Source organism: Platichthys flesus, chromosome 14 (genome assembly GCF_949316205.1).
Source record: "Platichthys flesus chromosome 14, fPlaFle2.1, whole genome shotgun sequence".
In the NCBI taxonomy this organism is placed as follows: domain Eukaryota; kingdom Metazoa; phylum Chordata; class Actinopteri; order Pleuronectiformes; family Pleuronectidae; genus Platichthys; species Platichthys flesus.
This window is the reverse complement of record NC_084958.1, coordinates 16,283,930-16,309,842: the sequence shown is the minus strand read 5'-3', so window position 1 is coordinate 16,309,842 and position 25,913 is coordinate 16,283,930. Positions and strand designations below refer to the sequence as shown.

General features: G+C 41.7%; 1 protein-coding gene across 1 annotated transcript; it reads left to right on the top strand.

Moving 5' to 3' along the window:
- The first annotated feature begins 1,155 nt into the window (after nt 1–1,155).
- LOC133968374 (coiled-coil domain-containing protein 178) lies at nt 1,156–18,923 on the top strand. Its single transcript, XM_062404370.1, has 19 exons — nt 1,156–1,213; nt 3,444–3,580; nt 3,673–3,710; nt 3,788–3,867; nt 4,245–4,448; nt 4,565–4,785; nt 5,678–5,820; nt 6,422–6,575; nt 6,682–6,777; nt 7,019–7,155; nt 7,273–7,456; nt 7,567–7,629; nt 7,976–8,104; nt 8,202–8,315; nt 8,524–8,669; nt 8,973–9,132; nt 11,948–12,097; nt 15,151–15,285; nt 17,565–18,923. The coding sequence occupies exons 1-19, from the start codon at nt 1,156–1,158 to the stop codon at nt 17,691–17,693; spliced, it is 2,478 nt and encodes an 825-aa protein (XP_062260354.1). The 3' UTR covers nt 17,694–18,923.
- Nucleotides 18,924–25,913: the final 6,990 nt, after the last annotated feature.

The window sequence follows — 25,913 nt, the reverse complement described above, 5'->3', positions numbered from 1 at the left end:
CCACATCTGTCCTGTTCCTACTGTGACAGGTCAACATGCCTGCAGTGAAACAAGGCCAGTAGAACACCATGCAGTACTGTAGATCAAGTGACCCAATAGAACATAAAGTAGCCTGATGAAGGTCAGCCCAACCTACAGCAGTAAAATGGAACATACACCTGAATACAAATAATACAAATTCAAAAGACTACAACTGATAATGACAGAGCAATGAAAGTACTTTACTGTAATATACTATAATACTACCCCTCCTCCTCCTCCCAATACTACTACTACTAATAACAATAATACTATTAATATTAATATTAATAATAACAATAATATGCAGTGCAATTACAAATTTAAACAAGTAAGTAATAAAGATCTGCTTCAATATTTTATACAAACTTTGTTGAAAATGTACACACAAACGTTTATGTAAAAGTTGTACTTGTCAGTGAGTGTTTCCATAGTGTAGTAATGCAACATGCAACTTTTCTTTATTTGTAAACACATACAAGCAAACGTGAACATTGCTAAGCAGTTAAATTATATCCAGATATACATTTTTTTGAATGTGCATAACTTCTTATGAAACGAGTAGAGATCCCCTCTGGGGGCTGCTAAACCTAAAAGCACAGACATTCAGTGCTGCTCTTGAACGCAACTCGCTTTCTCCCCGGGGCGCAGGGCCCACTGTTGCCTGGCAACCAGCACCTAAGATTGACAGAAACTCCGGTTGATTCATTCTGTGAAAAACTTTATTAACAAGCAACTTTTTTCAAACCGGACTCAGAAGAGGATCGAACACAAACCATGACAGACAGCAGACACCAGAGCTGTGGAGACTGAACACTGGGACAACACCAGTAAGTTGATAGACAGACTTTCACTTTCCGCCATAACAAAGACCCCCCCCCACCACCACCCCACCCACCCGAGCTCATTAATGAATCATCAGCCACGTTAATTAAACGTTAAGTTACCGTTTAGCTAAGAGATCCGGGGACGAGTGAAGGTATAAACTACGTTACCCAACTTCGTGTCAGGGAGTTTGGAGTGAGAGTGACGTTCTGATGACAGGTGGTGATGGAGCTCAGAGGATGTGGGTCAACGTGTCTGTGCTTTTCCACAGGCCGGTGATCAGATCTGGACCCGTCAAGAGGAACATCCACGATGCCAGACGTGGAACCGCTCAGATATCCGTCCAGAGAAGGACGACCGAGCCAGCAAGGTGAGGAAAGCTACTAGTTAAGGTTAAGGTTAAGTTTAACCGACTCAGCTGTCCTTGTTTAGTGACTTGTGATGCTAGTTATAAATAACTCAACTTCATCCTCACACACCTCTGCTGTTAAACTTGATTCATAATGAGAAATGTTATATGTGATTTAACAGATATCAACAGGTTTTGAGAGATTAATAATAGAATGTATTCAACAGAATTATCCCCTTGAATTAAATGTAATAATTATTATATCAAATCTATGACACTAACTGTCCTTAATACATGTGTATGGATGAAAATATTGAATAAATTATGTAAACAATCAAGAAGCTGATTAAAAGTAACATAGTAAGTGTGTTTTTATTCCCAATATTACTGTGGCACAAATTATCTCTCGTAACTGAAGTACGATTAATATTTTTCCTTGATTATTTTTTAACTTCGATATTTCTCTCAAAGCATAGACTTTCTCTCATTTTAAAGAGCCAGATAATAATAGATTGACCTGAGCTAGTTTAAATTCCACCATATCAACCAGGGCTATATATCATATATAATATAATTCTCATGAAATGCACTGTAACAAAAGTTGGGGAGACATGGGGAGAAGGTATTTATGGTGTTAATGCTCTACCTAAGATTTGTAAAATGTGTAAATAGTTGTTATTCAAGAGTTAGTCATTCTCTGCTGATAAAGAAGAGTTTAAAACCACAACCTTCAGTCAGGAGCTAATTTCAGTAGCTGAATCTTTTGGCCATTGATACTTGATTTTTTAAAGTGCAAATGTGCACATAACAAACTGACCTCTCTACTTGCTATGTCATGATACAGCCATGTTGAAATCATAGCTGTTTAATCTAGCACGTTTATAATGGCAGGCGATTGGCCATCACACTCACATGGGCCTTCCTCTGTGCCTATAATACACCCTGGCATCATATCAAGCTAATTCAGCCCACCGCTGACATATTCCCTTACCACTTTGCTGCCCCACCTGGTTCATTCAGTTTGTATTATTCATCTGAACTGCTCAGCAACAGATGGCCTTTATTTTCTGGTCCCCCCCCCCCCCCCCCCCAGTTTTCTCTCTTCTCTGCCCCTGCACTGGTCTGAGTCAGCTCACTCATTGGTCATTGGACTAATTAACAGATAATAATGGTTCTGTGTGTCAACTAAGGTGGTAAGGCTTCTAGTAGTTCTGAATAAAGACTTTGTGACCGACCCTTTCCTTCCTGATTAGACGATGTATTTGTCTGCAGGTCCTTTATAGTTTTTGGTTGTAGCTCCACTGGATGGTATTGACTTTTTATTCAATGCAGGTAAGGGGCATAGTAACTACCCCCCAAATGTGTAGGGTTCACTACCCCCCAGGTTCACTACCCCCCAGGTAGTGAACCCTACATCCAGGGTTGGTCCTCACCCTGCAAAGGTGAGTACAGGTGAAAAGACTTGGATTGGTCAGGTACAAGGAAACACTAAATAACAACGTCATTGGAGCAGATTTGAGATGCTGCTCACACTTTTTAACGATTACATTTTGGGTACATACTTCGTAATCCAGATTACATTTTGATGTGATAAATGAACCCTTACCCTTTACAATTCACCATCAAAAGAGGTTCCCCTTTGATAACAGGTTTGAGAAGCAATATTATTGCTATTCAGCATTATCTTTTAGTTTATAAAACTGACACTATGTTTATTTAAACAGGATTTTTCAAAGAACAGACTTTTCTGTAACACTGATGGTTGTTTCCTACCTTTTTATCTAATAGTGTTTGTGATACTACATCATTTCTGGTTGAAATTAGATAGTATAGTGAGCTTACTGCCATTAACTAATTGTTTGCAAAAATTTGTACAGCAATCTTCACATTCATGTTGATATCGTAATACTGCACCACTGTTGTCTTTTACCCTTTTCCTCCGCCAGATGGCGTCCTTTCACCACTAAGAAATGTGCCCTTGGGTTTGTCTTGAGATGTTCAGTTGTGTTGTCCCTGCTCTTCCTCTGACGCCTTATACATTGCAGTCGATGCAAACTGAATCACAGAGAAAGAAAATATCCAAAGAAAATCTCACAGCCAAACACATTGTCCTTAATACTTTCAAAATAAAATTAAAGAAGTATAATGAGTCTGTTTGTTTATGATTTGCTTTTCATTAAAGGTAACAATATATTTCAGGGGAATTGTGCCATTAGGTGTTTCTCTTAAAGCTTTGTTTGTGTTCCTCAAGATCAAGCAGATCTTCAAGTCGTTTGCTCCGGTCGACGTCGCACTTGTGCTTTGCTCAACAGTCCCTCGCCATGTGTCAACAACGCTATTTACCATATGCAAGAGCTGAGGATGGCTGTGGACAATTGGTGTCAGCAGGTAAACTGGTGTCAGATGCGATCGAAACCAAACATCCTGATAAGAGTAAAAATATATCCTTTTGTTCTTGTGTGGGACAATGTCCTCCCCAGATCGACCAGGACAAGCACCAATACAGCAAATCTACAAGGTGACGTCTTGAAAGGGATTCATTTCCTGTCAGTTGTTTATTTAAAAAAGAACATAAGTTTAACTGCTTTTTAACAGATTTCAACGGAGAGACTCGGGCACAGAATCAATGATGTCCACAGAGCTGTTCGTCGAAGGCGTCGCGATCATGGCAAGAGGTGAAGACATTTATTTGTTTGATTCTGGGAAAGAGAAGCACAGACTGGTCCTAGAATCCATGCAGATAAAAGAGCAGCACACACTGGGAGGTAGAAGGTAGAATAGTTTGGACCACGTTTCATTCCCTGTAGCATTCTGGTTACATCACTGACAATAATGAAGTCACAGCTACTGGTTCACACCTTTCGTGTCAATAATTACAAATTATTATTATTATATGCTGCCCAGTTTTCAATTACGCGGATGAAATTCGGTGGATGAGGTTTCTGTTTACCTGCACTTGGTCAATTTATGTTAGCATAGCTTTGCAAAAACAGTTAATTCAATAGAATGCAACCATATAATGCATTACGGTGTGAAGTTTTACCCCCTCTAGAAAGTTCTCCATTATCACCACTGTTGAAGAACATAAATGACGTCCTTGGAGAGGTGGTGGGTCTGATTGAGCGGCTGGAGGCTGATCGGCAGTCCACAGAGGAAGCGCTCCACAAAGAGAAGAGGAGAAGGAGATTCCTGGAGAGCAAAGTGGAGAGGGTTTCACTGGGGAAGCAACAGGAGCATTCCTCTGTCGTCCAAAAAGGTCGGTAAAGATAAGATGGTTTGTTATCTCCTTCCGGGACCTCATCCTTCTGAAGTGTTGTGATCTTGTTCTCCTGCATCTCAAACTTCACCATTGCTCCACTAATGCTTTTCTAGAGCACGAGGCTTGCAGCAGAGACATCAGTGAACTGAAGTGGCAGCTCAAATTGGAAAAAGAGAAGCTGGACAAGCTCCAAGAGAAACTATCAGACTCAGAGGTGTTGAACCAGCATTTACACGAGGACATCAACTTTGCCCAAAAACAAACACCCATCGTGAAAGAGAACCTGGACCTCCAGAGAACCGCCATTAATCAAATCAATGCTGCACAAGCAAAGGTAGATTCTGATTCGATTTATTCTGTTGCCATGTTGATAAAAGCTGGTGACCTGTGATTGTAGGGATGGGATCAACAGCTTTGGTGAGAAGCAGCTAAATTAATTATCTATTTATTAGCGGTTTTATTCTCTTTTACAACAAAACACAACAAGGTTCCCATACAGCCTTTGTTTCTTTGTACGTTTTTTCAGATTTCAATTGACGGTCGATTCATGCACACTCGTTTCACCCTCGCACACTTCCTCTATCTCACTCACCCACTCGCTGCTTTTTAACTCTTTTTCTTGGCACCAGGAATTGTAATAGTTTGTTGGTTTGTTCATCCAGTGTCCATCCAACACTTAAGTCTGGCGTAAAATCTCTATTTTAACAATTGACTGGACCGACATTAAATTTGGTTCAGACGTTCACCGTCCCCAGACAATGAGTCCTAATAACTTTGACTTTTCTTTTAGCTTTTCTTCTTTTTAAATTCTTTAATTTATCACAGGATGCATTCAAATTTAATGACCTGCCCTCAGCTGCATTTTGAGCTTAATGTTTACATGAAAATAATGTATTCTGTGTAAGTTTATTAGTAGAGAGAGGAAACAGAGGGATCAACATGACAATTCTCAATGTTAATCTGAAAATGTAGCATTTTCCTTCTTTCTAAATGAGACAACAGACAAAAGTTCAAATGTGAATCCTGAAAATCTGCCTGACTTCAGTCCAGGGTTAATAGCCTTTTAGGTAAAATAGGTAAAACACCTTTAGTGTATAACCTATGTGTTGGCTTGAGGGAGTGAACAGCTACAGGTCAGGGATTGAGAGTATTTAGTGTCAGCAGAGTTTGGTTTTATAACAGGACATTTAAGAAACTGTTCAGCACCTCTGTCTCTTTTCTTTCAGGCGGATGAGGTAAACTCAAAAACACAAAGTGATCTCCTGATGGTCCAGGAGGAGTTTAAAAAGATGGAACTGGAAGCCAACAATGAGAAAATATCATTGGACCGTATCGTGTTGACGATGGAGACTCAGCTGGCTAACACATTGTGAGCATCGTCCGATCTGTAGTGGAGAAAAAAACAAGTTTACGATTAAAGTAGTACAGCTGAGAAGACAGGGGAACTCTTTCTTCAGATCTTCTTCAGCATCATCAGTGGTAGTGTTAAGGACTGGTCGGCAGATGTCTGAATAAAACAGGACAGTTTAATCAGCATTCTGAATCAGTGCACAAGCGTATATTATTAAAATATAAATATAAATTTAATTGCTTGTATCCATAGAAACCTAGACTTTTGTTAAAAAGCCTACACAAAAGTGTAGATGTCCTGATACCCACAATGAAGGATTTTAAACAGTAATATTTTAAATGTGATTAAGCCAAGATCAGGTGATGATCCATACAAAATTATGTTACAAAACTTAAAGCTCATCATAATAAAGTATTTATTTACAAATAAAAAATCCTTTACTTTTACAGGTGTGCATGATGTGTTGTAAAATGTCATTTTACATTTTCTTATGCACCGTGCTGGTTGTGGCGTTTATCACTATCATTGGTAAAATATGAGGGCAATGCATTGTGGGTAAAAGTGTGATTCTTAATATTCAACAGTTAAATAACTAATGACAAATTTATTTTCTCTCCAGGGAAGATTTAAACCAGATGATGACGCTTGAGAAAAGTCTATGTGCTGAGATAGATGTTGCTGAAAAGACAGTTGCTCTCACAGAACACAATTGTGCAGCCATGAAGCAACGCATCCCTGAGATGATGGAGCTGGAGAAAACTGAGGAAGACCGGGTAACTTATGTTGGCCATATTTACATTTTTTACAATTTTCAGGAATGTAGCTTTTTTCCTGATGCAAAAGTTGTCAAAGTAAATGTTCTTTCTACTCTTATTACAGATTTCACAATTGAAAAGTCAAATTGAGGATGAAAGGCAAAAGAACAAGAAATTAAAAGAGAAAGTTACGACATTGCAGGAGGATATCGAGAGATCAGTAAGTATCGTCAGCAGCACTAAAAAGTCACGTCTCCTCATAACGCCACTGCTGCTCCTGCTACTTTCCTTATGTGTTTCCTGAGAGTTCATTGAGTAGAGCGAAGCATGCAACTGCCGACGTTGAGATTGGACTGTCACTGGAGCCATGCATGCTAATAACGTTTGAATCTATGGCACAGCAAGGTGTTTTGGGTAAGTGCATCCACTCAGTGGTGTACTGTATGCTATATTGTCCACAGAGACTTAATGGGGAGGAAGAGGTTTCCTGCATAGAAGAGCAGTTCCATTTGAAACGTAATGCTCTCGCAGCGCTCTGTAAAGAAAACATGGAGTGTGAGCAGAATGTTGAAGACTACAAGAGGAACATTTCCGAGAGGTACATTTGTCAAGGCCGGAACCGGTGGAGAAACATGCAGCATCTTTTATCTGATATCATTACAGCTGAGGGCCACGTGTTTGTTCACCATTACTTTACTGGGGGATTTTTTCTCAGTGAGGAAGCAGTGAAGCAGCTGCGCTCGCAGAGGGAGCAGATGCTCCAGAAAACCCTCGACAATGATGAGCGGTGGGAAAAGGCCAAGGAGGAGCTGACCCGAGTTGTCGCCCGGCACAGTGTCGCCCGGACTAAGCTGGAGGAGCAGAAGCAGCTCACCTTCGTGGGAGAGCAGAGGGCCAGGGTCAGTGACAACATGTGTACATGTCCTTGTGTGCACGGCACGAGTCACCATTGTATGGAAATGTGAGATGCTCGCTGCTTGTTACTCTGTGGCCTTTGTGTGCTCCACAGACGGAGATAGAAAACCTGAAGGAAGATCTGACAGGTCGGATAACTGTCCTGGAACTGCTGCAGGTGAATTCAACAGCCGCTTCACAGCCTTCACCATGAGGGAAAAGGTCCAGATAAAGTAGATCTTAGCGGATTTAACTAGATTTCTCCAAACTTATTCAGTTTTAAGCTTATAGTTACATAATGGAAGCATCATACAGTGTGTGTGTGTTAGGGCATACATGCACTGTACACAATATGTATGAAACAGTATCATTAAATGCAGAATCTTTTATGTTTCATAAAGGATGTTTAAATTCTTAGGTGTATTCAATTGCATATTATTTCCTCTTCTTGTTTTCAGCTACAGTTCATGTTATTATTAAATATGGATGATTACATTCTGCCTTGTATTTTTCTTTTGCATCAGGGTCAGTGTGCAGACGTCAGGGAGGCACTACAACGACAGACAAGGAGCTCAGAGCTAACCAACCAAAAACTTCACAATGATTTACAGGAAGCATCTTCAGCAACAAAAGCACTAGAGACAAAAGTTGAGGTACTACTAATAATTCGTCTTAGTCTGAAGATTCTTTTTTTAAAAGCAGAAATCTTTAAACTGTCTAATGCGATTCGTTATTTTTGGTTTTGTCAAGAAAATCAAAAAGGTGACAGAACATTTTGAGAAGATTCAGTACGAGCACAGGAATAGGTTACTGGACCTGGAGAGGGAGAAGAAACTCAGAGTGGACCTCTTGAGAGCCGCCCAGGTAAGAACAGTCCAACGGATGATTACATAAATCAGTTCTTCTGAAGTTGCTCAGTCAGGTTCATTCAGTAGAGCTCATTGAGCACCAAGCCACTCAAAGCTATTCGTCATGTCATTTTTTTCTTCATTGTTCAACAAAATAATCTCTTGCTCAGAGCAGTTTTCAGGCTTTCTTTTAATCAATTCTAATGTTCGTCTTTTCTTTACAGGATTTACACTCTGCAACTGTAAAGAGGTGTGAAGACACCCAGGGGAGGATCAGTGACCTTACGAAGAAGAGCGAAGAACACCAGGAGTCTTCGGATGAATTGGGAAAAATGGTTGCGAGCGTGCCCGAAGTCATCGAGGAACTCCAGTAAGAGGAAACACTCCAGAACAACCGTTTAGATTAAGGAAATGATCCCAACCACGGGAAAACGCTGTGTTTTTAAATGTGATGCTGTTACAAACACTTTTGAGGAGAGGAATAAACACTGTACTTAAATACTTAACTTAGCTTTTCTCTCAAAGATCTTAGTATTTCTTTGATGCTATTTTTTTCGGGAGGCTGGATGTTTCTTAAATACAAGTGTTATCTAAAGAGTAACAATAATAATACAAATGATCATTTTAGAGATATTTAGTTATATTCCTCTTTATGTTTGATTTCTCTTTCCAGAAGTGTGTTTGATGCGGTGGATTTCAGAAACAAATCAGCTGCTTTCATAATGAGCACCTTGCAGTCTGATATTAATAACTGCCAACGACAAACACAGCGATCCATGCAGACACACAGCGCTCACGTTACAGCGAGGAGAAGGGAAATGGAAGAAACCAAGGTAACACCCCAAAAAATGGTTGTCTCTATAACTCTCCCGGAAAACACACGCCTTCTTTTTTTTTGTGTCATATACTGTGAAGCTGTAAAACACATCTCATTGTTTATTTGTTTGTGGATTAGTGTCAGCACATTGCGTGTCACAATACTTCTCTTAAGATGCAGGGAGAAAAGAGCTGTGTGCAATTAAAATTACAAGCCATGGCCATCTTGTTTAAGTGCTTTTCGCACAAATGACAACTCACTGTTGTTATAGTCTTTTGTCTGGACGAATTTGATGATGCGTGTCGCGCTGAGAAGCTTTGCCTATTTTGTTACCTGTGGGCCGACACTTTCAAACGGCAATTTCCAGCGCACGCACACGGATCCCAATATCAAGTAAGCATATAATCAGGACTTTTCTGTATTGATGTCAAAAATGGGCTCTTGTGTACGTGAGAGTACTGTGCACAAAATGGCCTGTGTTTGAACACTCCCTTGTAAGAGAAACCCCTGTTTATGGTAGGTTTTCATCTGCAGGATTATCAGCCCCAGCCAGAGCCTCTTTGCTGATGGGGGTTTCACATGGCTTATCTAATGTGAAATCGCCATGTGGTATATAGTTTCATTAAACGGTGATCAAGAATGCATTAGTTCAAAACAAGAAAAGGCAATGGAGCTTAGGCCTGCCATGCATCCAAGTGCAGCAACTTTAAAGAAGTTGTTGGTGTGAGACAGTTTAAGAATTAGAAGTCTTCCTCATAGACAACTCCCATTAGCCAGATAAAAATTAGCCATGCAAAAAAGGGGGTTTAGTCTTTTCACTTGATGAAATAAGATGATACAACAACAATGCGCCGCAGCAAATACAAAGATCACAGTCAATCCTGAAGTTTCTAGAAGAAATTGGTCGCTGTAATCGTCGGTACCGATATAAAGATACACAAAATGTGCAAATTAGCATAACATAATAAGCTGTGTGCATTCGGAAATCAAGGGCCATGAAGCAGAATCTCCAGTACGAGATTTATGTAAACAAGCTGACCCCAATAAGCTCCTGTTGGATGCAGCCCCCCCCCCCCCCTTTAAAATGCAAACAGATACAGGTTCATAGAATTAACAGCCTGTTGTATTAAATACAACCTGCAGATGGTTAATTTTAAAGATACAAATACACGGTATATTGAAGTGGAGTGGTCAGCTCTATTAAAACCATACACACATCTGAGGGGACTTTCATACACGCATCTGTTTTTTGGATTTGATCGGGGGGCCTTGTCGCTCGGTGAGGACAAAGTAAACAATGCAAAATGCCGACGCAATCAGTTTCTTATGGGCAATGAAGTGTAATTTGTTCCATTTACACTTCACAACAGCGTCAGATGGGCTTTGTCAGTGCTGCACGGAGTAATTAAACCTGAAATCAATAGCAGGCATTTGTCATGTTTACAGCCCCTCTTTCTGCTGGGTTAAACTCATCACTTTAGTGCTGTTCTGTTTTACTGCAGAGACACACTTCATTATGTCTGCAGGTAGTGTTGGAGATATTCACCGATCACACATCCAGTACTTGGGAAAACGCGGATCAAATGAAAAGGCGGACACGCAGAGAGAGACACATGCTCACTGGGATTTATGTGCTTGAATTACCAGAGAGAAGAGTCCATTGTTTTATGTCTGGTATTTATATTAACAGCACGGATACAGAGTGCATGTATTATGTTGTGTGCACACATTGCAGATCAGTGGTTACACTAATGTTTCTTCTAAATGGCCTGTGTTATTCTACAGTATGGACTCTCCAGTTCGTTTTGATGTGTAAAAACTCTTCTTTTGGCGTCACGACAACAATGACCTGTGTGATCACCCATTATCTTTAGATGTGAGATGTACATCCTGCCAGTGAAGCTGTGGTCTCTGTATTTAAAGAGGGACGACGTGATTGCTCGCCAAAAGTGAAACCAAAGCATCTCTATCCCCCTCTGGTGGCTGGCTGCAGTATAGGTCATAAACCCTGCCTCCTCCGTATTAGTGGACGGGACCTGGACCGAATTAAAAAGTCAAAGTACACGTTTTTCACGAAGATGGTTTCTATCATTATACCGTAGCCAGTTCTTATCACACTAATGTCTATCCAAGTGTTCATTTCCCCATTTTTATTAGATGCTATAAAAAGCGGGTGAAACGTCACGGTTGGCAAATGAAAATAACTCTTGATTTGTCGAGTGCATGAATCGGTGGGACCAGGCTGCTGCGGCTCATTCCCCCCCATCGCCACGGTGCAGACTCTGGCTCCAAATGCACAAGATGGCAGCGTTGGTGTCCGGGATAATATGGCTTCATGTCTAGATAGTGAGAGCAAGGGGAGACACATTGTTAAAATAGTTATAATACTAACACAACACCATTAGTGAAAGTTGTAAAATGCAAATGACAGTGTGAAAGAACCCTGATTCCAGGCCTCGTACCTTTTTAGTGATTTATTGACAGTGAATGATGCACCAGTCAGATGCACCGGATCATTATCATTTAGTGGCTGATGCACATTACAGTAAATACAGCGTCTTCGTCGGTGTCAACATAGAACTCCATGTTTTCCCTGTGCGATGTATTCACTCAGTCCCAGCAGGTGACTCCAGCTCTCAGTGCCACAGTGATCCATGCAGTGAAGTGTCAAAACAGGAAGCAGGTATCAGATCGGTGCCCGGGGCTGCACTCGACCTCGTGCCTGCTTGTGTCCTTGTGGTTATTTATAGGCTATTATTAAAAATATTGTTTACCTTTAGTGTTTGACTTTCAACCTTTTGTTTTGTTGTCACGTGTTTGTGTGTGTGTAGGAAGCACTAAAAACTGCACTGGAGGAGAACCGGCAACTGGCAAGTGAGTATGAGGGTCTGAAGAAGATCCTCATGGAGGCCAGACACGAGGAGGTGTCAGCACTGAGCAACAAGAACCATGAACACAGATCTTTACATTATTACACACAGGTAATGTTTATTTAACCTATTTTTAGATTATTGTGTCCCTCTTTAAATAACTACTGATTTTACATATCTGCTGGTGAACCTCTTCTGTGTGTCCTCATGTTATTCTTCCAAGCTCTAGATAAGTCTTCTTTGCATGGTCAGTAATTTGAAGAAGGTTTCAGCCCTGGGAACCAGTGAGGAGGTTACTGCAGCAATCTAATAATGATTAGATAACTTGAGTGGAGGAGGATGATGGATGTGACATAATGTAATGATAACTATTTTGCCACCAAGGGGAGTACAGCAAGAGGTTGATGGTACATGCACATGCTATAACTTGTGGTTTTTCCTGATTACACTTTTTTTTTGGTGAGGTGTTCAGAGGTGAGACGTTTCATTGTCACCTTGTTACAAAGTGTGCTTAACACAGGAAGCTGTGAAGGATCAGAGGGAAACACGGCTGAAGCTCAGACAATGAACGTGTCTTCACTGCTGAAATAGCATCGCAGGTCTCGACTAGTTGAGGGAGAGCACTCGGCAGCATGTCACAGTTTGACTCTTTATCGTCTTTAACACTGTTTAACTGGAATAGAATTACACATGACAACCGTAACACCAGGAAGAAGGCACGCTGCTCCTGCGATGAAAAATACACATTATTTATTCCAAGAAATGACTAATACCTTTACTTGAGCAATTCTTCATCTAACTGCATGAATGTTATCAAGTGAAAAATGCATGCAAAAATAAAATCCTGTGGACAGGATTTTCCACGCTCGTGATCAAAGCCTGATTTTCTTTTTACTCTGGATTCAGCCTTCACCATTTTTATTTGTTTCAACTCTACACTTCTCCGGCAGCAGCAGCAGCCTCTCGGCAAGTGTTTCATGCCTAAATTTAGTTTTGTTTATAACAAGCTTACAATCAACAATGTCTCTGAAATGTAGAAGCGGGCCTATTACATTTAATCTGATTTATACAGGAACACTCAAGCACTCGTCTTTCCAATTATCCTTATAATGTTTGCATATATGTGTCCCAGTTAGCGCACACATTACACAATGTGATCGTCCTCGACAATTTAGTCTTAACGTTGTCAGGATCATTTGAGGAGAACAGAGCAGTGGTGCATGTGTGTGAGCTGCCTCATACCAGTCATTTCTGTCAGGTGTCTAATCTCTTCTATTATATTCAACTAAGGGACACAATCTTTTTAGTGTCCTTAAATTATCATCATGAGAGCAGGGATCTTAAAACAACCTCCAGCATGATTTCAAGACACTATATGACCCACAATGCCTAAAAAAAAGGTACAGACATGCAAAAAAAGAATATGTCAGATTCAAATGCAGGATTAAGTGTCCTGTCATAATATATTATGCTTATTTGTCCAAAGTGTTTAGATGGAAGGAATCTATTATTGTCATTTGGACTTTTCCAAACCGTAGTGACATAGCCTATAGTTAATATTCACATGTTAAGGTTCAGGTCATATTTCTGCTTCAAATGTTGAAATGATTAACTTTCTAAAAGTTGTCACATGGTAACAGTGTCAGTACTTATAACTTACTGTTAGTCAGTACATTTGCTCAGGCCCTGTGTGTACTTGTACTGTACTTGAGACTTTCAGGGATTTTGTGAATTTTATGCTGCTGCATTAATTCAATTATTAGTTGGCCTAGTTATTTGCTATTGTACAAACAGAGAATCTACAAATAACAGACATGAGTTTATAAGATATTATGAATTGGATTAGATTAAAGCAGGGAGAAAAAGTAAAATGCTACTTTTCATTAATGTATCATTAATAATAGTAATTGTCCAACAGCATAATACACAATATACTTGAACTTTAATAAAAGATGTTGCTACTTTGAAATACTTTGAAATGTATTCTATATTAATGATTATTGTCAACCAGGAAAGTTGTGACCCTAACAGTCATCAACAATTCTTCATAGGCATTAGGCACATACATGTACTTGTTAGTCATACCACATGATAACAGGTGGGAGAGCATAAACATATTACTTTAAAATATATATAGATTATAGTTTGCAGTTTTATTAGACCTGTATTTCAGATACAAATAGTTGTTTTCAGCCACAACAACCTATAAATCCTTTTATTGTTTGTTGTAGTAGGGTAATGTCCTATTTATTAATTATCTGAATAAGACCCACTTGTAATGTAAAATTAACAATTTAAAGAAAGGATACAAGGAAGTATTTGAAGTGAAATGAGGTTATGATTTCATCTAAATTCAACAAGTATCAATCAAATATGCAAAATCCTCCCTTTGTCAAAGAAAAAAAAAGGCTGATTAATTAGCATGTGATAACACTTGCCAGTACACAGCTCTTATAAACACCCCCTTGGATCTACTGTACATGTAAGCATTGCTTTGTTTATGTGGAGGCTTTCAGCTCTTAGCTTCTAACAGGGTACACACATAAAGTGCATTCTTGTTATTGTCTTTCCTCCAGGAGCTGATGACTGAGCTAATTCGCTTTAGTTTTCAATGCACTGGGGAACACATTGCCAAGCAATGATAAGCTTTGTAGGAAGAGTGGAGAGATGGAGGGGGAAGAAAAGCAACGGCATCTATCAGAATTTAAACCTCTTTGCTCGAAACTGTGTTCAAATAATAAAGCAAGCAGCATGTCTTTCCGAGAGACTAGGAATAATTTCTGGTTTCAGTGGGGGGTTCATGACTCTGTGTGTATGTGTAAAATATGTCTTGAGGGGATTGGTATAAAGTTAAACTGGGTGAAGTAGAAATATTTTACTCATCAGCTTTGCAGTCACAGAGTTTGCCTCGGCTAGAACAAAACTGCTGAAGCATTTAGAGAAAATTAACCCCCCATCCTGGCAGCCAGATGTGACTGGATTCTGATGAGTGCACACGAGTGGGCAGAGAAACCAAGAGACTGTGAAATTCCTGTCAGGCCCGTGTACTGCAGAATGGGCTATTGACTGCTTTCTCTATTCCCCTCCATCATTCTTCTTGAACACTGCCATTAATTTCCTCTCCTGCCTTACCAATTCCTTTTCTCTGCCTTCTCTCCCCCTAGCTCTCTTTGTTGCAGAAGAGGATGCACAAAGCTCTGGTGGAATACTTCAAACAACGCAGCCTCTACAGCCAGGCTGAACTGGACCGGTGCCAGGCGCTCTCTCAAGAGACCAACCAGAAAATAAAAACAGCCCAGGTATATTTCTACATATACATGTAAAGCAGGCAGGAAGGCTTCACAACGCGTCTCCATTCATTTACAAGACAAGCCCCTTTTCTTCAACTTTCACCCTGGTCTCTCACTACAGTAGCTTCTCGTTATGCCTGGTATTGTTTAAACCTCATCCGGCTCCTCCGTTGCCTTGTGTCTTCTTCACAAAGCTAAGGGCAGCGAGGCAAACAGCCACCGAGAATTCCACGCCCTCCCTTAAAGATGCCACTCTTACATTACAGTCTATACATTCACTCATGAGATCACAGACTGATGTGATGGATGATGTGTCTTGGAGAGGGCCCATGCAGTGACCCCATGTGTGGGGTTGGCTCTGCCTCTCTGGATGTCTCTATATACACACAACACATTGTGTTTGGTCACATCGCATTAACATCTGAGCCCGTTTTGCTGTTTAGCAGGGGGCAGTGTTTGACTCGTCTTTTTTCCCGGAGTGAGCGCGATGCAAATGGTGGATGTCTGTATTACAGCTCCTTTTCTTGCACACGAGGGGAATAACCTTCCGTCTGCCTTGCACACGAGCAGCAGCGTATCCTGCAAGGTTGAGAAGTAAGGATCTTCAATTAGAGGATAATCGGTGTCTAATCTGTGCTGTGACGTGAGATGAGGTCAAAGCGGACGGAGGGACAGTGATGAATCTTTATGAAATGTTCTGTCCGGCATTACAGCAGAGCCGGACGGCATGCACTCATTCTATGGATCCCTTTATCCCTTAAGTGTAGGGCATCGCAAACCTGTTGGCTAGCTGTATCTGTCAGTTAACTTTGTGTAAAATGTATATTTCATTTTTGTTTGTTATATAAAATTACAATTCATCTGCATTTATCAGATATGCTGGAGGTAAAATGGGCAAGAATCTGATTAGAGGTTTTCCAGGGTGAACCCAGGGCAAGGGCTATTAAGTGGCCTCCTCCTCAGCTCCTCTTCCTCTGGCTGCTGACATGAGTTTTTGATAGGTCTGGTCCAGACATTACAGGGAGCAGCCATGTCTCCGCAGCCCAGCCTCCAAAGGCCCCAGCAGATCACGGCTCAAGGCGGGGAGGAGTGGGGCACAGGGGGAGGAGCTATCACAGAGCTGCAGAGTGTGAAGGACAAAAGAGCTGGTGTATTCAAGCGCACCGCACCGTCACCCGTCACAGCTCAGCACAGGGTCCATCAGAGCAGGCAGCATTCACTTTAAAACTGGCTCCTCATGAGCAGCCCGGCTCAGGGTCTACACACACGGAGAAGAAAAACCTTTATGAGTAAAAAAGGGGGAAATTTATGAGTTTATGAGCACGCATAAACACGCAATCTGCATGATTGCCTAAATATTAAGACCTTGAATGTGATCCATAAATAAAATGCACTGCCGGTGAGAGTGCACGTTGTTTTTTGAGTCGGACAGAAGTTAACAGGGAGACGCAGACGGCGTATATGATGCACAGATGATCAGGATCAGGTGCCAGTTTATGAGAAAGACATGTAGAAACGTATAGAAACGATACCAGTTGTTACTGGAGTTAAACCAGGGTGAATCCTGATGAGGCCTGTGCTAATCCATCATGTCCACTTAACCCCACAAGCAGAACATAAGAGAGGTCAGGTTAGCGCTTTCACGGCTAAGGCGTGCTCGAATCAGAAGCCAAATGGCAGTTTACTCAAAAGTATCTTTAGGGGAGGAAGGCCTGGGGAACCCTCGGGTGGGTGGGTGGTAGTGGGTGGCGGGTGGGGGGTGGGGGGGAGTGGGAGTGGGGGGCGGCGGGCTGTCATCCCGTTACACTCCTGCCAGAACTGGCAGTTCAGCTTTGTGTTCTGCGAGTTTACACTAGGGATGGCATAATTGACAATGGCTAACAGCAGAGAGCAGTGCAGAGCCTTGTTGAATGGCCAGTAATGATTGGAGCAGACGCCCACTGCCCCAGTCCCGGGGGACAGTAATCCAAGATCCTGTTTCTGATATAATTGTTAGTCAGAGAATTTCTGCATGGCTAGTCCGGTTCAGATTCCCAAGCTGGTTGACAGTGCCAGGCAGTTTAATAGAAAAACTGGATGCTGAGGTTTTTAAAACAGAAGAGCACTGAACCTGGACATGGTTCACCAGGAGCCTCTTGTTCCCCTTCCACACAAAAATAAGAACAAGATGGTACTTTAGCTCTCACAATTGTTGGATGCACATGGACCCGGCGTTATTGCCACTTAACAAAAGCTACATTTTCTTAATTAGTCTCTTTTCGTTTGTGCTCATCCCCTTTTTCACACAGGAGGGGTTGTCAGGAGAAATTCAGCTCATCGCTGCCTTCCTGAAATCCCTGACAGATGACTCTACTACCACCGGTGATGCCGGGGTGAACAAACAAGCCGGTCCAGATGCCGCCAGATCGAATGAGTAGATGCCTTCAGTTCAAACAGCGGTGTAATTGGACATTCACCTGTACCAGACAACTTACTTACCCTAGCACGCTTCACTATCCCCCCCCTCTTTACTTGCAGCGAATCCATAACAATGAAACAGGTGACTTTCATGCTGCTGTCAGGACTGATCTAATTTTAGCTGGGTGAATGATTGCAATTGGCTTTGCCTCATCAGATAATTAATCTATGTCACCATTAATTGGAAAAGAGAATAATTACAGGCAGTGTTGACAGAAATTCTACGCTCCTCCAGATTCCGGGATCTAATTACAACTAGTGAAACCCTGTGACCTTAACTAGCACTTAGTACACCTTGACCACCTTGACCATGTCCAGGAAGACCAGTGTCTCCGGGAAGACCCCGCTTTTTTGTAATCGCGCCGCCCGCTCCTCGGCTCCCTTCACTCTCCCCCGCTCTCCGAAAGCTGTCTCCCTCAATCACTTTTCAATATTCAATCTTAATTTTGTGGAAGTTTAGCATTTTCAATGAGCTGGAGATGAATGATTAATGAATAAATTTAAATGCTTCATTTTGTCCATGGATCATTAGTTAAGTCCTTTGTGGGAAGGACCTGAGAAAGGAGTGAAAATTATTGAGACATTAGCCTGAAGCAATCCAGGGGTAAATAGTGTGCACAAAAGGATGTTGTGTGTGCACTATCCACTGGCTTTTCTAAAGAACCCTGGGGAAACACTGTTTTCAATTTGGAATCTTAACTGAATCACATTTAGTACTTGTAGAAAATTGATTTTTGTTTCATCATGTTTCTGCAATGTCATACTAATGGTAGACGGCCGCAGTGTCTGCTCCATATAGACTCACTCTATAGAAAAAGTTAAGAAGAAATGTCTCTGTATAAACAATACCTGTCTAAAAATGATCAAATTCAGGTATTTATATGTTTAGTCAAGAAGAATACATGATACATATAATCAATAATGATCACAAACATCTTGAAACAGTTAGTGATATTGATATTCTTTGTAATGTGCTGGTGTAAAGGTCGGTGCTTCCACACTGCTCTTTTTATCGCCCTTCTGTCGGGGTCTGGCTGATAGAGATGCTGTTGTCTGCTTGATGCCTCTCCCACTAGTGGAGACAGAAGGGGGCAGCATGGACAGCACAACCTTGGAGAGACATTATTGACTGCAACATGGTCCATTTATTTTACTTATCATCCTTCTATGACTGTAGCGTTTCATCTCAAATTAAGGATCATTATTATCTAGTCAATTGAAAATATAAACTTGAATTAAATGAGTGCATATTGTTGTTTCTCTAGCTTTGAAACTACAAATCCAACTTAATAGTAACATATTATGGCACATGCTACACTATATAATATTGTACAGTGACACGTGCTCTAACGTGATGCCTCATATCGACTACTCGCAAAGCTGTGCTGCTACGTCTCCACCAGCACCTTGAGGAGACAAATGTTCAGTCCGTCTCATATTCCTTACTGACTTTAAGGCGATATCTCAAAAAGAAGAGCCTCTTCAACACATTCATCTGCTCCCCTCGCATCCAATCAATCCCCTAAATAAATGAAACCGAGCCACAACTAGATGTCATCGCATTTATCTGCAGGCGTGCCTCAAAGTGGACACACCGTAATGCTGCTTTAAAAGAGGCCGACAGCTGAGATGTATTTTCTTTCATTTAATATATGCTGGTTTTTCGGGGTGATGAGAATGGAATTAACAGCGCAGGGGCCTCACTGTGTTGTTGTACTCTGCGATACATCAACGCCGCTTTAGATTTTTTGTAGTTTAGTATAAAAGCATATATTGTAAAAAAAAAAGCCATGTTGGGAGGATCTGATTTACAGGCAGCATGATTCTCAAACCCTGGCACCGCCACGCAGACGATGGGCCCGTTTCGTGTGGATCCACCCCAGCGATCACTCCTGATCGTCGAGGCGAAGCCAAGTGAATCAGAGCAGCGTTCTGACTCCTCGGGCAAACCCAAAATACGGTTTTGAGCTCTTTTTTTTTAAAAGCCGGCGAAATGGAGGTGTCCACTCAGAGCCGTCCCGTCTTTGTTCATGAGCAAGTGCAGAGTTGAGCCACGGAGCCGACAGAGACCAGGACAGAATGTGAGCGGAGAGAGAGGTGCCACTGTGTCTAAAATATCAATGAGGGAGATGCTGCCAGGTTTTGGATCACACTGGAGGGAGCAGCTCTCGTGTTGACATGGAGAGGACCAGGCAGTTCTACTCTGCTACATGGAGTGACCCTTAATATCTTTTATCACAGGGAGAATATATTTCTCTTTTGACTAAATCATTAAATAAACCTTATCGACTGTTTGTTCCCCTACATAATTCATACACCCTATTAGGGAGTGTGTTCCTTTAAAGTTTAGGTAACGACAGCATCTGTCACTCAGTCATACTGTACCGCTTAACAATACACTGGAACTGTGTTTGCCCAGGTGAGTCTTTAATGTGGGACTGCACAGAAAACATGCCAAACAAACCCATCAGTATAACAATACATGTTCCCTGTGTCTTCACGCCCGTTTGACTTCGAAAGATATTTATCTTAACAGGATAATAATTTGTGAAAGTCTCTGACATTTGTGGCTAGCTAGCATGATAATAAATCCATGGCTTGGAACATTTTTTAGTTAATTAGAGTCAATCAATCCAAACTTTTCTCACTTACCGGTGTGAAACCAGAGTATAATGAGCAGAAATCAGCATGGTGATTGGAAAACACAAATTACAGCTGTTAAAGAGAAACTCATCCACTTTTCTTCTGTTGATGCCAGTGCCTGCTGCGAGGATTTAAAATTAGCATGGCATCCCTTTAATGGATGTAGGGGGAATGTGCCCCTCTATAATTACAAAAAAAACCTCAAAGGCTAAAATAAGAGTGGTAAGTATTATTAAATGACGACTCTTTAAAAGGACATATTGGTCAGTTGACTGTTAAAACCCCCAAATGTGCCTGTATTTATTTATTTTCTGTTTTATTATGTGTGTTTGTTTCAATTAGAAAAATATCCACCTAAATCACAGAGGTTTTCTGCTCACATACACTATATGCTATTTATATGATATATTAGTAAAGTAGTTTCCCTGTTTATATGTATTATGAGGAAATGAAGTAACACAACATAATGGTGTGTGACCACGGCAGTGAGGTCCTCAGCACCGCTGCCTCACCGAGATCATGTGGCATATTAATGAACTTCCCTGATACACATATGGGACGGTCCTCCCAGTTAAAGCCTGTGTATCTCTCCCTGTGGTCAGGAGGACGTTCATATCATCCCTGACGTATCCCATGCACCTTACAGTCATGGTGTAATGAAGTGAGTAATAACCTGATGATGTTAACAGCGCCCTACAATAGGACCTTTATCTGATCTAGGCTCCCAGACGAGCCGGAGGACGTGACCCGGCTGCCGGCAGGTCTCGACGTATGTGTGACCTCACTGCTGGAAGTTCCTCTCCAGAGTTGTCGGGGAAAAGGCAGAGCTTATGTTGTCGAGCTCGTGTCGTCGAGGCTGGTAACAGCAGCTTGCCATTGTATTAATTATTGTCAGGGAATCCGAGGGGTGTAGATAATACAGAATGCACTGGTTGGTCCCATTTGTTTCACTTGTCAGTGGAGTGAATAATTGGGAGTGCTGACCATATTAGACACAGAGAATTTCTAAAAGATACGACTCAAACAGTGGCGGCACCAAAGTGGGGCTGGGAAATTAAAAAGCTTAATGTCGGAGAATTTCAAATCAGAATGGAAAACAGTTTGCTGGCTTACCACTGCCAAAGGAATTTACTCATGTTTAACTCCAAGAAACCTTCATTCCGATTCACAGTGAAATATATAGCTTAGAATTAATTACTGATATGAATTGACTAATTACTAAATTACAGAAATTATGCGTAGAAATGATACATAATTCTTCAGAAATAAAAAGTTAAAAACAAACTATATGTTGCTTTTCAGGTTTGTGTCACCCCAACTTTTCCTTACAGATCCGAGCCCATTGATTCATTTTGAGTAGAAGGGGTTTGCTAATACAATGGGGCTCATCTTGCAATTCTCCCAAGAAATAACTATCAGTCCTGCTACAGCAGCTCCAGCGTCCCTAGGTGACCGCGCCACTGAGCCCGTGCTCGCTCCATCGCACCCCACTCCACGCCTGCTGCCACCCTGAAGGTAGATGCATCACGCTGGGGAGACTGCGCAACAGCAGCCCCCTCTCCCTCCAGCCCCCCCCGAAACCTCTTCCAGAGGCGCGGTGGCCTCCTGCGGCCCCTCACACATCTACTGGTCTCCACTGCAGCCCCGGTCCCAACAGCCCTGACTCTCCCTCAGGTGAGTCTCTATACCACCTTCATGTCTCCTCCCACCTGAACCGCACAACTGGTATCCTTTTGTCATTTGAGAATGCCACACACACACGCACACACACACACAGACACACACAGACAGACACACACACATGCTCCTGTGCTCACTCTGGAGGGGACACCGCCTGTTCCTTTCTGCTCACCTCCCGGCTGCCGGCTGACTCTCTGAGCCGTGTCTGTGGTGGCTACGCCATGTGTGGGGATCTAGGGGGTTTAAAACAGCAGGCCTCCCATACTCCCTGAATGGCAAATATAAGTGCCTCCAATTTGTTACACAGTGGACGCTTTATGAATCATCTCTGGCTAAGTTTGATCTGAGATGACAAGCACGCGCTAATCACTCCTAGGATCAAGATATATGTCCAAAAAAAGAAAAATTAATCAAGTTAACAGGTGACTGCACCGTTCGGAACTCCAAATTCATCACGATCAAGCAGGAGACGCTATTAGAAATGTTGAAATGTTAGAGGTATTGCACTTTATATAAATTAAACCTGTGCTGCAAGTTAACTCGTTTGCTCCTCTCGTGTTGAATCTACCCTCGGGATGTGATAAACTGAAATAACCAGTTACAGGGACAGTTCACTGGGACCCTCACACAGGAATCCACAAATCAAAACACTGGGTAGTGACATCACATGACAGTATCTTCTATCACATAACTGTAAAATTCAGGGAGACAGAATAAAAGTGGTCCTGCTTGTGTTTGAGACAAACTGGGATGTGTGTATGGGGGGTGTGGGTGTGGGTGGGGTGGGGGGGTATTTATATATTTGATTGCAACTGCTGAAAGCTTTTTAATTCAGTATTTACTATAATCCCTGGTTTGCATTAATTTTCTATTTCCTAACGTCTTATTTCAGAGGCTCCTTACAGCATTTTCTGTTGTCTCTCTTTTAATACATATATTTTTATACGACCACATTTTCACTAAAACACAAATTACAACTTTCACTTTATAGGTCGCTTTACCACACCGCTCTTAGTTAACAAAATATTTTTTACAAACAAGATGATATCGCCCCTCTCCATGATATTAATATGATATGTTCTCTGATCTGTAAACAGCTGGTTATCTTGCTTTTCCACGATAAGGAAAAGTGCTGAGGATTTACGCTCGGTGAGCACATTTGGGCTGAATCTTTCACACGTCACAAATTGCAGATGGGAAGCAGTGATCTTGAACAGCCGATCACATTTCCGTGACCATCTGACACCTTCCATTTAGGAAAATAATACTTTCTATCTTAGCATACCCCCTCTGCAGCAGCCAGCAAAAATAGGAATTATGCCTGGTAGACTTTGGTATTCACAACTTCGGAGCTTCTCTTTTTGTTTTGTGTCACTGCTCTGATTAGATTGAATGTTCACTATTTAATCGGTGTATTCAGGGCCACAAAAACATTGGTTCTGTTGTTTGGCTTTATTTTTTTCCGTGTTATCATACACAGTGTTATGAAGAATGGGGAAAATGTGCCATGCTGCAAGCGTCACAAAGAAAGTTGTGTTTTAGCTGAGGTTAAAAACAGGAGCTTATTATACCACCGGACCTGATAATGTGAGTGAACTGCAGTTTTTTTTACAATCTCGAGCCACTTTCCTTATTTACTCTTTACAATCTTCACCTCTCATGTTCCCGTGATATTAAGGACCCAAGGAAAAAAAGAGATGTAAAGACTTTTTCCTTTTTTTTTACCCATGGAGGTAGATGTGGTATCTGAGTAATATGACAGATAAATATGAGTCGGGTTAACTGGTACAGAGAGTTGTAAATCACTGTAGTGTGATTCTTTGTCTCAAAGGGTTTAATTAGTCTCGAAATTCTTCTCTTATCTGATGACCCCCCCCCCTCTTCTCCTCCTTCTCCTCCTCCTCCCCCTCCTCCTCCTCCTCCTCCTCCTCCTCTTGCACACTGCAACAACTTACAACCATAAACGCCCTGCAATCTGAAGACCAGTGGCCTCGGGAGACTGAGTTGCTACAAAGAGCTGAAAGAGTTGGAAATGGTCATTTTATTGCGTTGGAATAGCTCGCTCGAGACTTGGGTAATGTAGTGCTGGCGCGGGGCTGGTAACGATAACAGTGTGCGACTGCAGGGAAACTATACTGTACCGAACTGGAGTGACACGTGGCTCCAGTACGAGGCCACGCGATTTGACAATGACGATGATATCGAACAACAATGCCAACTTGCTCTCCTCCTGGTTTCAAACCACTAATTAATTACGAATCTCTCCTTGAGTGACGATGAGGGTTTGAGGATGCAGTGCACAGATGTAATCAGTCGTCTCTCACACCCACACACACACACACACACACACACACACGGTGTAGGACGACTCTGTGCAGGATATGCACAGCCTTGTCAAACACCCCCCAACACTCAAAACATGGTTCTGGTCCCTTCTATTACAAACGCTGCCTATATATATATATGTGGCCTGTTATTGCTTCAAGCATAGCATGGTGTTGCTCTATTTCATAGTACATGAACAAACCCATTTATCCTTATCTGTCATTTCATAACTTGTGAGGTATCTGTCACTTCTGGTCCCGCGGGAGTTCTGCGTGAAAGTTTTTTTCCTTTAAGCTCTATATTTAATTGACAGTTTATAAGTCATTCATGTACATAGCCGACTTTGATTGGACTTATGCGTGGATGTTATGTTTGGTTGTTTCGAGCCAGCTACAGGAAGCGTGGACCTCCTAATGATCAGGGTTGCATTACCTGATTATTTATGTACAGGGTCAGAGGGCAGATGGCGTCTATAGAGGTCTTTGTATGCAAGTTTAAAATGTTCTGGATTAAATTGTCCTCTGAGAGCACCTGTAGACATCTGAGAGGAGCTTATATACATGTGGTGGAGGTAAATACAGTAACTAGGCTTATAATAGAGGACTGATACTGTAGAGTGGCTCAGAGTTGATTGTTTACAGCCTGTTTGTGATGTAATGAGGTCAAGTGGACATTCACATGTGACAAAGAGGAATCTCCTTTAGTTTCTTTTTTTTTACCACGTCTTGTAAAGTTAGCCGGGGATTTGTCCGAGGAAATGTGCAGGTAGGTGGAATCTGAATATGCAGCACACCTCGGTGCACTGATGGGTGTTGTATTAGGTTTCAGGTCCTTTGTGTTTCCCGGCCTGCAGCTGGGCCTGCAGGTAGGGAAACAATTAACTGACCAGACAAAATAAAGAAAACAGTGAATAATGTGTTTCAACTTTTTTTTTTTTACATAACTTCCCAATACTGAAGTTGTGTGTTGTTGTGTAGTCGGCCTGTGTGCTTTTCACACACGTGGAGGTAAAGGGAGGTGTTATATATATATATTCTCCTTTAATTCAACAAATAGTAAGGACATGATGGTTTGCACGGTATTTATAATAACACATGCACAACTTGAGTTTGTGTCAGAGCACCTTCTTTTGAAGGACTAGCAGGAGCAGAATGAGATGAGGGGTTATTTTGGCGATGGAGATTAAGGCAGGGGCTTTTTGTCATTTGTGCGAGACAAGCCATTCATCCATCCAGTTCACAGCCAAAAAAAGGCTGGTCCCAGAAATTAGCAGTTTCAGCTCAGCAGCAAAGTCGTCGGGCTGTGAAGGCAGAGAGAAATTGACTAATTAGCAATGCGCACTAAAACTTGACGGTTCTCTCTATAACAGCGAGGGAAAGACTCGGTTTTTCTCCCCCTTTCTCCTTTTCTTTCTTCCATAGATGTTTGAAATCGCAGTCATTTACGCTCGACAGTTTTTACAATAGCCTTGAGCCATAATTTTGCGAGTCTCTCCAGCATCCATACCCCTGCATGGTCTCTCTCCACCGGCC

Excerpts from the sequence above, each read along its gene's own strand:
- LOC133968374 (XM_062404370.1), top strand. The coding sequence starts at position 1,156 with ATGCCAGACGTGGAACCGCTCAGATATCCGTCCAGAGAAGGACGACCG. Across the intron at positions 8,105-8,201 it reads CACTAGAGACAAAAGTTGAG|AAAATCAAAAAGGTGACAGA; the intron begins GTACTACTAATA and ends GGTTTTGTCAAG. Across the intron at positions 12,098-15,150 it reads CTTTACATTATTACACACAG|CTCTCTTTGTTGCAGAAGAG; the intron begins GTAATGTTTATT and ends CTCTCCCCCTAG.